The following is a 13,963-nucleotide window of genomic DNA, read 5'->3' on the forward strand; positions in this document are numbered from 1 at the left end:
AACAGCTCTCGACGACATCACCTCTCCTCGCAACTCCACCTCCATCTCCATCTCAGACCTTTGCTTTCCCTTTTCCTGCACATTCCTCCTACCTCAAATTGTAAATTCTACCAACCGCCTTTGTTACCCTCCGTTTTCTCCTCTACTGACCGGTTTCTGGTCACCATTTGTCACCATGCCGAGCGCCACGGGAGAGAACTGGGAGAAGTACAAGAAGAACTTCGCCGATGATGAAGAGCCCGAGAAGAAGATTACCCCTCTTACAGATGAGTAAGATGCCCTTGCATTCCTATCCCTCCGCAACCCCGTCTCCAGTTCCTTCGCTGACAGTCAATAACCTTAGGGACATCGCAGTATTGAAGACCTACGGCGCCGCTCCATATGCGAACGCATTAAAGAAGCTAGAGAAACAGATCAAAGACAGACAAGCGAGCGTAAACGAAAAGATTGGGGTCAAGGTCCGGAATTCAAGCTATGCTCTTCGGTACACAGATCCGGAAGGGAAGCTGACTTGCTTAGGAATCCGACACGGGTCTGGCACCTCCACATCTATGGGACGTCGCTGCGGATAGGCAACGTATGGCAGAGGAGCAGCCGCTGCAGGTAGCTCGATGCACAAAGATTATCCAGGATGAGAAGGACCAAGACAAGAGCAAATATGTCATCAACGTCAAGCAGATCGCCAAATTCGTGGTCAACCTGGGGGAGCGTGTGAGTCCTACAGATATCGAAGAGGGTATGCGAGTTGGGTAGGTTGTCCCATTGTCTATTATTCTAAGGTGTCACATTTCTAACGTTATGCCAGTGTCGACCGAAACAAGTACCAGATCATGTTGCCACTCCCGCCGAAGATCGACCCGAGCGTGACAATGATGACGGTCGAGGATAAGCCTGACGTGACATACGGAGATGTCGGAGGTTGCAAGGAACAAATCGAAAAGCTACGAGAAGTTGTCGAGATGCCTTTACTCTCCCCCGAACGCTTCGTCAATCTCGGTATCGACCCTCCTAAGGGTGCCCTGCTGTACGGCCCTCCAGGAACCGGAAAGACCCTCTGCGCCCGAGCCGTCGCCAACCGAACCGATGCAACCTTCATTCGTGTTATCGGTAGTGAATTAGTCCAGAAATACGTCGGTGAGGGAGCCCGGATGGTGCGTGAGCTGTTCGAGATGGCCCGAACCAAGAAGGCCTGCATCATCTTCTTTGACGAAATTGATGCAGTCGGTGGAGCGCGTTTCGATGACGGTGCCGGTGGTGACAACGAAGTTCAGCGAACCATGTTGGAACTTATCACACAGCTCGACGGTTTCGACGCCCGAGGTAACATCAAAGTCATGTTTGCAACCAACAGACCCTCAACCCTTGACCCTGCCCTGATGCGTCCCGGACGTATCGATCGCAAGATCGAGTTCTCGTTACCTGACGTCGAGGGCCGTGCAAACATCCTCCGTATTCACGCCAAGAGTATGTCCGTGGAGCGGGATATCCGATGGGAACTTATCTCTCGACTATGCCCCAACGCCACAGGTGCGGAGCTCCGGAGTGTCGCAACAGAGGCCGGCATGTTTGCCATTCGTGCGCGACGGAAGGTCGCGACGGAGAAGGACTTCCTGGCCGCTGTGGATAAGGTAATTAAGGGTAACTTGAAGTTCAACTCGACGGCCACATACATGCAGTATAATTAGACGGTGTTGGATTTCTCTTCCCCTCTCGATTATTCTGCATCTTGGGACTGTTGCATGGACTAGATGTGTATGACCATTTTAGCTAGTGATTCAGTCAACGAAGATCTCATCAAGTGTCCTTGCCAGTCGTTGTAGAAGTATAGATCTAGCGGATATCGGCTCTTCACATTCCGATAATCACATGACTTCTGCCATTCAACCGTCTTAACGGCTCATCTCGGCACATCAGAAGCCGTCAACGACGGCATCTCAGCAGACATCCGAGAGAAACTCAAAAACCTATAACCGTAAAGCAGTAAATTATTTCCACTGCCAGCAACTGCAAGTCAGTCCCCCGTCAAATAACCTCCAGTTTCTGACTTCCAAGTCACTCCGCATTCAATTGTTCTATAGCCGGAATAAAAGAAGACCGCCACGTGCCTTGTAGCGGCCACGGCCAATAACCTCGGGAGGTGACTTTCTGAAATACGCCGGCGCTGATTGGGCGGCTCGCCCCGATCTTCCCCGTCCCCGGCGTCCCGGCAAATCAAGACGCATGTCGATGGAGGAGGTTTCGAAATACACGCCCCATTTGACTATATACACGCTCCTCTAACTCAACCAAAACGCTAACAAGACTATTATCTGACAGGGTGTAAACTTTCCATTTCTAGGTCTCTTAGAGTGGTTAGGAAGGGCTATGGTGGCTAAGTTTGATAATTATTCTAGGGTTGGTTTTCATGAGAGATCCTTTTCCGATTTATCTGGTGGTTCGGGATAGGAATAGGCAGTATAGAGGGAAGAGAATGTATGGGACAATATGTGCGCATACAGGGCAGTCTCATAGCCAAGTGGGTTAGATGGGTGTGCATGTAGCCAGCTGGGACGTGAGCATAGCATGATTATTCAGCAGCATGGAATTCCGCTCTTCGAGGGCTCAAGCAAAAGTGTAGCTCTGGCTGTGTCCGTTGGATCCCTCCGCTCTCCTCTCGCTTTGTCTGTGCTGCCCACGCGCTCGCTGCTTGGAATCTCCCCTCCTCATTCTTTCGCTAGGGATTCACTGGAGAAGAGTACCATCTGTGTGATCTGTTCATCATGAGCTCCCTGGGCTTGCGGAGCCTAGCTCCTGCCTCGAAGGTTGGTTGAATTATCTCTGCACTCCCTGATCCGAGGTTGATGGAATTGACGCTGATTTAACTTTTTTTTCGCTACGTATAGATCTCCCGTGCTTTGAGAGATCAGAGGCGTCTATTCTCTTCCTCCCGTCCTGCAGGTACGCATTGAACAACCGAGAGAATTGCAACTGCGCCCGTTTACTGACTCGCCCTTGCGCAGCCCGCATCTTCGGCAGCAACCCTCTGCGCGCTAAGGCCGCCGAGGGCTACATTTCAGACAAGTACCCCGTCATTGTAAGCAATTGAGAACGAGGCCTGCGTGAGGATACAATTCTGATTGTTGCAGGACCACGAGTACGATGCCGTCGTCGTCGGTGCTGGTGGTGCCGGTCTGCGTGCCGCCTTCGGACTTGCGGAAGCCGGTTTCAACACTGCCTGTGTCTCGAAGCTTTTCCCCACACGATCTCACACTGTCGCCGCTCAGGGTGGTATCAACGCTGCTCTCGGAAAGTAGGTTTCTGCTGTTATATCATCTGCTTGTCGCATTGCGCTTATAACTTGCCCATAGCATGCACCCCGATGACTGGAGGTGGCACATGTACGATACCGTGAAGGGTTCCGATTGGCTCGGTGACCAGGATGCTATTCACTACATGACCCGCGAGGCCCCCGCCAGTGTTCGCGAGCTCGAGGGTTACGGCTGCCCTTTCTCCCGTACCGAGGATGGTCGTATCTACCAGCGTGCGTTCGGTGGTCAGTCGAAGGAGTTTGGCAAGGGAGGACAGGCCTACCGTTGCTGCGCCGTCGCCGATCGTACCGGTCACGCTCTTCTTCACACCCTCTACGGACAGTCGCTGCGCCACAACACCAACTACTTCATCGAGTACTTCGCCATGGACCTGCTGATGGAGAACGGCGAGTGCCGTGGTATCATCGCCTACAACCAGGAGGACGGAACCCTCCACCGTTTCAAGGCTCACCATACCGTCCTGGCAACCGGTGGTTACGGACGTGCCTACTTCAGTTGTACCTCCGCTCACACCTGTACCGGTGACGGTATGGCCATGGTTGCCCGTGCTGGTCTCCCCAATCAGGATCTGGAGTTCGTCCAGTTCCACCCCACTGGTATCTACGGTGCCGGATGTCTGATCACTGAGGGTGCTCGTGGTGAGGGTGGTTACCTGCTCAACTCCGAGGGTGAGCGTTTCATGGAGCGTTACGCCCCTACCGCCAAGGATCTTGCTTCCCGTGACGTCGTCTCCCGTTCCATGACCATGGAAATCCGCGAGGGTCGTGGTGTCGGCCCCGAGAAGGACCACATCTACCTGCAGCTGAGCCACTTGCCCGCTGAGCTTCTCCACGAGCGTCTGCCCGGTATCTCCGAGACGGCCTCCATCTTCGCCGGTGTCGACGTTACCAAGCAGCCCATCCCTGTCCTGCCCACCGTCCACTACAACATGGGTGGTATCCCCACCAAGTTCACCGGTGAGGTTTTGACCGTAGATGAGGCCGGCAACGACAAGGTTGTTCCTGGTCTGTACGCCTGCGGTGAAGCCGCCTGTGTGTCCGTCCATGGTGCCAACCGTCTGGGTGCCAACTCTCTCCTCGACCTGGTCGTATTCGGCCGTGCCGTTTCCCACCGCGTGAAGGAGATTGCCTCCCCCGGCAAGCCTCACACCGAGCTCGCCTCCGACGCCGGTGCCGACTCCATCAAGGACCTCGACTTCGTCCGTACCGCCGAAGGCCCCAAGTCCACCTTCGATATCCGCAACGCTATGCAGAAGACCATGCAGACCGATGTCTCTGTCTTCCGTACACAAGAGTCTCTTGATGAGGGTGTTGAGAAGATCACTGCCGTTGACCAGCTGTTCGACCAGGTCGGCACCAAGGACCGCAGCATGATCTGGAACTCCGACCTTGTTGAGACCCTTGAACTTCGTAACCTGTTGACTTGCGCGTAAGTATTCTGCAAATTCCTTGAGCAAGCGATGACTAACCACTATGATTAGCGCCCAAACCGCCGTTGCTGCCGCCAACCGCAAGGAATCCCGTGGTGCTCACGCCCGTGAGGACTACCCCGAGCGTGACGACGAGAACTGGATGAAGCACACCCTCACATGGCAGAAGAAGCCTCACGGCAAGGTCGACCTCGGCTACCGCAGCGTTGTCCACACGACCCTCGATGAGGCTGAGTGCAAGCCCGTGCCTCCCTTCAAGCGTGTCTACTAGACACGTCTTTGCGAAATGTTCAGCAGATCCAGTGCGGCGTTGTTGCTTATAGAAGGGTCTGGCTTCAGTTTGTTTCCTTGAAGAGCGGGAATTGGAAAACCCCCTCGGCTCGGAGGGAAAAGAGCGTCATGAAAATTCGACCGTGTTATTTTCCTTTGTCTTCATATGTATATCCACTGTTATCTCTTCCAGGCGATGAGTTGGGAGTACTCACGTTCTATTGTTTTTCATAGCCATCTGTGTTAGCTTATACAACCGGAGTTTTCTTTTGCTTGCAGTGCCCGAGGTGGTAGGATATCCTGTACTTACGCTCAAACAATAAAATGTTCCGATGTCTGTTAGCTTCGTTCCCGCCTCACAAAAAGCTAATTTGGGCCTCTGCTTAGCGCGATCTCGTTGGACACTCTTTGTTCTCGGACAAAGATCCAGCCCACCATAACCACCGGTCGAGGTCCATAAAGAACGGTGGCTTTTCCTCGGCGGATGCATCAAGGGTAGTTACACTTGTGTTTCAGATGTCCTTCCAGAACCTCGACAGAGCCCCATCGCGTGGCATTCCCAAACCAACAAAGCTCGATATCCACCATTTTGATACCATGCCCAAAAATAAACCAAAGGATGCCGGAGCTCGTGATACCTTGTTTGAAGGCCAAGCGGCCATTATCCATGGAACTGTCCTCCAAGGGAGCAGCGTCGGTAAATATGACATGGTATCGAATCCTTGAAGCTCGTGCCTCTGGCTCTCTGAATAATATGCCTCCTCTTTCTCCCTTCCTTGACCGCTGCGCTGGGCTCACGCACACACAACTCTCTCTTCCCAAATCATTTCTCAAAGACATATGTTGCAATGGTACGACTTTCGGTTCGTCAAGGTACAACGTGCCCACCCAACTCGCAATGGTATGTCTGCACCGGAGAGGCTTTCCAGGGTTGTTGTTCGATCGATCCTTGTGTCTTGGGGGGTATGTCCTGACGAGGGTAGCAACGAATTATCGTCGACGACAGAAACAGAACCCAAGACGGCAATAGCAACAATAACAACCGCGATATTGTCGACCTCGACTTAGACTTCAGCGACAACAAGGAGCATAACTGGTAGAGAGGAATTGACCCCTACTACCAGTGCGGCGAGCTCTATATCCACGAACCCTGCCTCGTCGGAGACCATGAGCCCTAAGGCGACTTCGACTCCCGTCAATGCCCAGGCGTCGAGCCATCAGATCAACACAAAGCTGATTGGTGGTATTGCCGGGGGTGTGGCTGCTCTTCTGGTCATCATAGCCCTCATCGCCTATCTAGTATATCGTGCGAAGAAGAAGCGGAAGCAGTTCACTCTTCTCCAGTCGCAATCTGGCCGCCGCACCAAAGATGCACTCCAGGCTATCGAGGCAGGCGAGGTAACCAGTCCCGCCCAAGCGGGAAGTCAGCCGCCAGGCACGGCCGTTGAGACCATCACACTAGACACACGAAACGATCAGTCAAGAACAACACCCCCAGACCCATCACCGACTCAGTCACTAGAACTCCGTGCCCGGATAGACTCACCAGAAGCTCTTCCATCCACCACCTTTCCGGTAGACCCCAAGCCCAGGAAAAGCTCAGGCTCGAAAGGCGCATACTTTCCCACTATATCCATTCCTCGACATCCATCCTCCGTCCACCCAGCCTTCCGCCAACGTTCAGCAACCACGCCAACCCCAGACTCCACGACATCACTCATGAACAACATCAGCGCCTCCAGCCAAACGCCTCTCGAAACCACCCCCGAGCTCTTTGACACGGGATTCTACCGCGGCCGAGTCGAGTTATCCTCAAACCCCTCACGGGAGCTCATCAACGTGCCCTACGACGACCGATGGCGAAATAGAAAACTGGTATCACTCTGTCATTCTGCTGGACTACCAACGCCCGTCGTCACTCCCGAGGGGGCGGTTCTCACGGCCAATTTTGATACGCTGCCTGTAGAGCCTGATTCTCATGCATTGAGCTTCAGGCTAATTGATTCACCGCGTGATTCAACCGCGCCGCCGGCGTATCGGTTCAGATGGCGGAGGTTGTCGAGAGAGGGATTGTGCAAGAAGGAGAAGGAGAGGGCAAAAGAGAAAACAGAGAGCATAAGGAGAGGCTCAACGACTGCCTCGATTCGACCCAGCATTCAGTCTCAGCGTTACGAATGTGAGAGAGTTGAGGAAGATAAAGAGGGAGAAGAAAGGGAAGAAAAGTGAGGTTGGAAGTGTTAAGTCCCTGAACGGCCGGTGTCCTATTACGGTCCACCGTGGAGTGGACAGTTATCGCTCTTTCCCATTTTAGGTATTTTCTTCTGTTCAACATTGCTTTTTTTTTTGGCCTATCTTGCTCACGGTGTAGACGAACCCCTTAGAAAGCACCTCCAAAGACTAGATATCCTACTCTTATGCCAGCCTGGAGCTGAGCTTGTTGTACAATAGTACCATATACTGTATCCCCTACACTACTGGACTAGCATTTAGACGAACACCTAAACCACTCTATGTATTAAACGATATATCATGATAAACCTAAAACGTTGCCTTTTTCCATCTAATTCGCCACCAAAAGTGCTTTCATCTTCTAAAGTCAAGCATTCCTTACAGAATGCTCTTGAGGACAGAGGTCTGCTCTAGAACGGCACGCTTGCTCGTACCGCCAATAGCATCCTTCAACTCAACAGCACGCTCGTAGTCCAGGCATTCCTGGATATCATCGCCGAATCGAGCGTCGACGCCCTTGAGTTGTTCGAGGGAGAGCTGGTCCATTGGAATGTTGTGCTTCTCAGCCAGGGCAACAACACGGCCGGAGATGTGGTGGCCCTCGCGGAAAGGAACGTCCTTGCGCACTAGGTAGTCGGCAAACTCGGTGGCCAGCATCTCTGGGGCCAGGGCGGCGACCATCTTCTCGGGGATAGTCGTTAAGGTAGAAAGGACGCCGGTGGCAATTTGGATGCTGTCACCGACGGTCTTGATGTGGTCGAGGAGAGGCTCCACACTCTCCTGCAGATCCTTGTTGTAGGTAGTAGGGAGACCCTTGATGGTCATCATCAAACCGGCCATGTGGCCAAAGGCACGACCAGCCTTACCACGCAGAAGCTCCAGGCTGTCTATTATATTCGTTAGCTGGCTGAATCAGCCAATGCAGATAGAAAGACCTACCAGCGTTCTTCTTCTGAGGCATCAAGGACGAGCCGGTGGAGTAGGCATCCGACAGGCGAACAAAGCCAAATTCCAGACTGGAGTAGATGATCAAATCCTCGGCCCAGCGAGAGATTTTGAGCATGAACGAGCTACCCCATTGCATGGTCTCCATGGCAAAGTCACGGTCAGCGACAGCGTTCATGGAGTTGTACAGCAGGCCATCGAATCCCAGCTCCTTGGCCATAGCCTCACGGTCAATCTTGAACGGGTTTCCAGCCAGAGCACCAGTACCGAGAGGAGAGCGGTTGACCCGCTTGGTCACCTCACGCAGACGCTTGAGCTCGTCGGCAAAAGCGGTCGCGTGAGACAGGAGCCAGTGACTCCAGCGGACGGGCTGGGCCTTCTGGAGGTGAGTGTATCCCGGCATGAGGTAGTCGATCTCGGACTCGGCACGGGCAATGGAGACCTTGATCAGGTCGCAGAGGAAGGAGTCCAGCTTGCGCAGCTCATCGCGCAGCCACAGACGCATGTCGGTTGCGATCTGCTCGTTACGGGAGCGACCAGTGTGTAGTTTTCCTCCAATTTCCTTGCCAATAATCTCCGACAGACGGCGCTCGTTGGCAGTGTGGATATCCTCATCATTCTCCTTGGCGACGAACGTGTTTGTGCTCCATTCCTCGGCGATCTGCTTGAATCCGCGCTCAATCTCGGAGAACTCGTGTGCGGTGAGGATGCCGGATTTTGTGTTCGCGCGGGCAAAGGCAATCGAGCCAGCAATGTCTTGGCTCCAAAGGATTCGGTCGTAGGGGAGGGACTGGTTGTACTGAACCATGAGGGGGTCGAGGCCCTCTGAAGTCGGGATGTCTCATTAGTCTTCTGTTGTTTGAATGGAGCTTTGAAGGGGGAACTGACGAGTGAATCGACCTCCCCACAGCATGTTCTCTGCGACAGCCTTAGCACCACTCATTCTGAAGCAATTGAGGGTTTTCGGATAGGAATTGACGAAAATCAAGCGTTGTTTGATGTTGAGAAGGGCTATCTTTCTTCGCCTACAATCGAAAATGATTCATTCAGTGCGGGTGAGGTGCGCTAGCCGTATCGGGATGAGTCATAAGAAGATCATCTACACCGAGTTCAGAGTGACAATTGGGCCAGCTTCAGCAAAGCTGTCAAAAATTCATCATTACCGCACATTAGGCTCCGTACGCTGGCTAATACTTAGAAGAATCACCTTGTTGCTTCAAGATTCTCGTATGATGTTCTTGAGCTTGACATTCACCCATCCCAGCAATTCACGCCACTATATATTTTACTCTCCAAAAGCGAATGTAGTTTATGCTTCCAAGGTTGGATCAAAATATCATCTTCATACTGTAAGAAGAGCGTATAGGTTGGAAACCGAGAGTTCATGGCAAGTGGTTGCTTGTTGACGAAGCATCGAACAAGTTCTTTAAGTTGAGGCGAAGTTTAATCCCTGGTTTTGCTCTGCATAGGGTACCTTAATTTTAACATCTTCGCTGTTCTGTTTGTATGTGACGAAAGCTCTGTAGAATGTCCACCTCCAGCATGAGCTGACTCTGTGACACTTTGGCTTCTGTGCTTTGTACACTTGTATAGATACGCAGTACCGCATGGTTTGTGTACCTTTCACCACTCTTCAACCTGACTTATCACCATAACAAGCCTTATAAATTGAATGAAGACCCTGGAGAGTTTGCAAGTCTCGCTCCGACAGACTGGACGGTCATAGAACCCATTCGCAGAGAATCTCACCTTGTTGTTGATATCCTCTTACCGGGCTGCAATGGCTTAGAAGCTGACGGAATCCGCAAAAAGAAGCATGCAGAGCCTAGTCAGCTACACTGCTCTAAATAATTAGATTGTTCAACCATGAGAGTAAGTCAATGAACCAGAAATATTGTGGGATAGAACTAAGTGTTAACCAGCGGGGAACTTTCGAACTCTCTATGACGGGAGAGGTCCAACTGGGCATACTTTGAAATGGTTTCCTCTTCGTAACTTCCGAGTGTGATATTAGCCTCACTAACGCACCGTTTTATCCTTGGTCCCTGGTCCATCGACCCGGACTGGCCACTTGATGCTTGATGGCGTAGAAGAAGATGTACGATGGACGGCTTTCGGGGTGAATACGGGCATGTGCTTGGCATATTCTTCTGATCCAAAAGTTCTCGATGAAGAAAATCCGAGAGGATTATCATTTGACATGCGAGAGGAGAGGAGGCTAGAGGGTTAGATTCCCGCGTGGTGATGACTCTGCTTGACCGGCCTGCGTAGGGGCTTGCCAGACTGTTAGATCATGCTCTGTTTCTCGGAAATAGCTGTCAAAAACGTGGCTGGCTGAACGTCCAAGCTGAAACAGTACGCGCATAAGACGCTGTGGAGATAGTGATACAAATACGGAGTATGGGGATGGTCCACTTGCCAAGTTGGCAGGGCCCCCTGGGTCCCTAGGACCAACTGACGTATGTAGTAGCGTACACCATAGCACGGGATCCTCGTCATACCCATCGTGGCCTAGCATGTTCCAGACACCTGGGACGGTGTACATGCATTGTGCACCATTTCCTAGACTTCATAAGCCAAGCGGGAGGCTGCCAGGAGCCCAGGACCCGACAACCAGGTACACGACACGTCAGCCCCACTGAGGCTAGCTGTCAAAGTTGAAAAGGGGGAATGGAGATTCAATTCCTGGTTCGAGGAAAATCGGAACCTCGTGGGCTGATCCTCATGTCGATCTCAGGATTCAGGATTCAGGGCTTCAAAGTGCCCGAGGCCGAATGAAGCTGAAAGTGTCGCATAGGGTTGCCCTGGCCGTGCCATGTGGAGGTGCGTGACTAGTGGGACTCGACTCCTCGAGTTTTAGATTGGAGAGGATATACGTAAATATAGATGAAATGACCCAGAAGAGTGGTCGAGACCCTCAAAGCCACGACAATGTGTCGTTGGGCATACGAGCAAGCCTCACTTATTTTGGGCCGTCCTAGATATATTAATGGTTGACAGATCACATCTTGTCTCGTTTCTGAATCATGACATCGCGCCGAGATGCTGGGACGGAAGGACGGGAGCCTGGGAGTTGGGAACGAATCGGTTGCTAGGGAGAGACGGCTCGCTTGATCGACCCCCTGAACGCTGGGTTGGGGACGGGATGATGGGCAAATGGGACCAGATCCTGGATCGCACACCATCACGTAAAGAAACTCATAAACATGAGGCCAGCATTCAACAACAGGGATTAGAATCCAGAGCTCAAGGTACGAACGGGCACGGACTGAATTTAGAACCGAAAATGGACAAGCTCCTGCAAAGGACTACTGTACAGGGTCTCCACCAGTAGGGCTCGGGGAGACCGAGGTGTGGCGGTGCATATGCAAGAGGAAAATCTTGTCTCGCGTCTTTTACCCCATTTCTTAACGATTTTCTCTTCTTAATTTTCTGCTCTGGACTCACGCATGTCAGGAAAAAAATCCAATTTCTCCACCTTTTTTGGACCGTTCGATAGTGTCGGCATGGTTGAGGCCGTTTCTGTTTCTCAAGTGCACATCGTTGATGTGGATAATAATAGTCAATAACAGGAGTTTGTACATGTTTGATTTTTCTTTCTCTCGCTAAGACACACTCGAAGTAGACTAAGTCTGGGATACTGCTTGTCCGGACACAAGGAAATGGCCAAAAGTAGAATAAGCTGAAATCAACAAAAAGAGCGACAGAGTCGTAGGTCATAAATTCGTCAATTCATCAAGTGCTGCCTTCCCATGGGCTGCGGGGCCCCACCATCCAGTCTTCCATCGCGAGCCACTCGCTCCAGTGAGTTTCAGCCATGCTGAGCTCCTGCTCTGTCGCATCGTGAAGAGGTCGTAGGAACGGGGTGTGCTCGTCCGGTAGAATGTCGTAAGCGGCTTTTGTCGGCGCCCAACCGTTACTCTTCGCCGTGAACAGGTAGTTGATTCTCTCCTGTCGGCGAATGCAGCCAATGCCAGCCTCCCAGTCAGTACCGAAGAGGGCGTCAAGGATGGGCATGGTGTCGTTTCCTGTCACAATGAGACGCCGAATGTAGTGGCGCAGTGAAACTTGAGAAGCCGTCCCCTTGTCCGAAGAGGTCGCGTCGGGCGTAAAAGATGAAATAGGGTTTGATAGTTGCTGGCATGGAAGTCGTATATTGATATAAGCTGCAAGAGATTGCACTGCAGTTGAGTGCTGTGCGTGGTCCAGAAAGTACCGCAAGCAAGCCATGTAGTGCGAATACCAATCTGGAAGAGGTACGTGATAGAGATCTGAGCTGGAAGACAGCCCATTTGGTGTGCTTGGGTGCATGTTGAGGCTCTGAGCTCCTGGAGAGGGTAGATCCATCAATGAGGGATTCAAAGGCTCAGATCTACCGGAACTTTGTTCAGCTTCCAGACGTGTTGACTCTATCAAGGGAGTTTGCGTTTTAGATAAATTGTTGATGGGCAGTTGGGACCGATTAGGAGGACAGAGGGGTCTTACTTGCGAATGGAAAGGGCACTGAGGCGACGAAAGAGCGATCGTGCATAACCATAAACAGTGAAGCTTCCTTGCCGGTACTGTGCACGTTCAGCGTCATTAGCTCTTTTTGGCATAGAGTTGGGTCAATGCTGCTTAAGAAGCGAAGAGAAGCAGGAGGTGATTTGAATGTTTGATATAGAAATTTGGATTGTTGCTATGGATGAGACGTCAAGTGGAGGGAGGTGGTCCTCCTTATAGCCGGAGCCACGACTCTCCTCTCTCCCTGGTACGAGCGCAGCACGGTCATTCCGAAGCACGAGTTGATGTTCCCTGCCAAAAAGGAAAATGGGAGAAGGCCCAAGAACGCGATGATCAATGGTGGAAGCGCCGTCCCAGTAAGCTATCTGCCGGTTCCGCCGGGGAGGGTGGAGCGCGGGACAGGAGATTCTCGCGAACCCGAGGATCTGGTGCATGAGCGAAAGCTCCTATCGAAAAATGGCGTCAAGCCACATATTGCTCTAGCCACAGACTGAAAAAAAAAAAGCGGCGGTGCGTGGAGCCGTGGCGCAGCCTCGGGGTTCGCGATGGGAGTGGCTGTGCTGAAAGGGCTGGCGCACGGCAGCCTCAGGCACGCGGTTGATCAAGCCGTATCAACCCCGTGCCACTGTCTGTCGCTCCTGTCGGTTCCTTTGCCTTATCTAGGAATGGCCCAAGCATCAATTCAGAAGACTATTTACCCCGTACCTTTAGTCTCCCTCGGCGTCTGACCCGAGTACCTGGACAGCATCTGTCCAGACTCTCAGATTCAAAGCACGGACTTGAAGACCGATTAGCCCATCCTTGAATCCTTCTTTGGGCAGGAGTCAATACCAGAATTAGAGCAGAAGGGGCCTAGCTGCAGGCTCGTGTCCTTGACTACTGGCTCTTCCGTATCCCAAAAGGTCTGGACTCAATGCGCATACGCCGTTGTCTCATTGTTTACCTTGCATTTGTCTTGGAGAGGAATGCTGATTGATTGGCGGAATGCTTTCTAACTCGCGTCTTTTAGGACCAGAACTGGGGTATTCCGTGCCGAAAATCCAATAGTCAACAACCGGGGTTGTGACAGCTCTCCTCGAATACTCGCATTCCAAGCTTGCAGAGCCACAGAGGCAGTGAGTCAACATTCAACAAGTCAACGATCCTCGGCGATCATATCACTTTTCCGCCCACCTTGGCGATGTGACCCACGCGTCGCTGTGCCTAGTGAAATGGCGGTCCAACCTGGACTAGCAAGGGTAACATTGGACGATCGGATGAGAAGGTGAGGGGAGAGTGG

The 13,963-nt window shown here is 52.2% G+C and overlaps 5 protein-coding genes across 5 annotated transcripts; 3 read left to right on the top strand and 2 right to left on the bottom strand.

Annotated features, from left to right (window-relative positions):
* Positions 1-16: 16 nt before the first annotated feature.
* On the top strand, positions 17-1,803 carry rpt1 (proteasome regulatory particle base subunit RPT1). Its single transcript, XM_071041919.1, has 4 exons — positions 17-270; positions 344-458; positions 520-749; positions 806-1,803. The coding sequence occupies exons 1-4, from the start codon at positions 176-178 to the stop codon at positions 1,683-1,685; spliced, it is 1,320 nt and encodes a 439-aa protein (XP_070893246.1). The 5' UTR covers positions 17-175; the 3' UTR covers positions 1,686-1,803.
* Positions 1,804-2,545: 742 nt separating this feature from the next.
* BJX68DRAFT_248463 (FAD binding domain-containing protein) lies at positions 2,546-5,384 on the top strand. The gene is made up of 6 exons (XM_071041920.1): positions 2,546-2,801; positions 2,883-2,937; positions 3,000-3,073; positions 3,126-3,289; positions 3,348-4,736; positions 4,789-5,384. The coding sequence occupies exons 1-6, from the start codon at positions 2,760-2,762 to the stop codon at positions 5,006-5,008; spliced, it is 1,944 nt and encodes a 647-aa protein (XP_070893247.1). The 5' UTR covers positions 2,546-2,759; the 3' UTR covers positions 5,009-5,384.
* Positions 5,385-6,174: 790 nt separating this feature from the next.
* BJX68DRAFT_272398 (uncharacterized protein) lies at positions 6,175-7,233 on the top strand (the record flags this gene model as incomplete). Its single annotated transcript, XM_071047201.1, has 1 exon — positions 6,175-7,233. The coding sequence occupies one exon, from the start codon at positions 6,175-6,177 to the stop codon at positions 7,231-7,233; it is 1,059 nt and encodes a 352-aa protein (XP_070893248.1).
* A 185-nt stretch (positions 7,234-7,418) lies between these two features.
* Positions 7,419-9,186, bottom strand: BJX68DRAFT_248472 (argininosuccinate lyase ARG4). Its single transcript, XM_071041921.1, has 3 exons — positions 9,070-9,186; positions 8,176-9,006; positions 7,419-8,123 (listed from the first exon to the last, which is right to left on the bottom strand). Exons 1-3 carry the CDS (start codon positions 9,122-9,124, stop codon positions 7,615-7,617), a joined length of 1,395 nt encoding a protein of 464 aa, XP_070893249.1. The 5' UTR covers positions 9,125-9,186; the 3' UTR covers positions 7,419-7,614.
* A 2,421-nt stretch (positions 9,187-11,607) lies between these two features.
* On the bottom strand, positions 11,608-12,865 carry BJX68DRAFT_209274 (uncharacterized protein). The gene is made up of 2 exons (XM_071037707.1): positions 12,667-12,865; positions 11,608-12,590 (listed from the first exon to the last, which is right to left on the bottom strand). Exons 1-2 carry the CDS (start codon positions 12,761-12,763, stop codon positions 11,917-11,919), a joined length of 771 nt encoding a protein of 256 aa, XP_070893250.1. The 5' UTR covers positions 12,764-12,865; the 3' UTR covers positions 11,608-11,916.
* Between the last annotated feature and the right edge of the window lie 1,098 nt (positions 12,866-13,963).

This window comes from Aspergillus pseudodeflectus (assembly GCF_044049435.1).
Source record: "Aspergillus pseudodeflectus strain CBS 756.74 chromosome Unknown BJX68scaffold_80, whole genome shotgun sequence".
NCBI classification, from domain to species: domain Eukaryota; kingdom Fungi; phylum Ascomycota; class Eurotiomycetes; order Eurotiales; family Aspergillaceae; genus Aspergillus; species Aspergillus pseudodeflectus.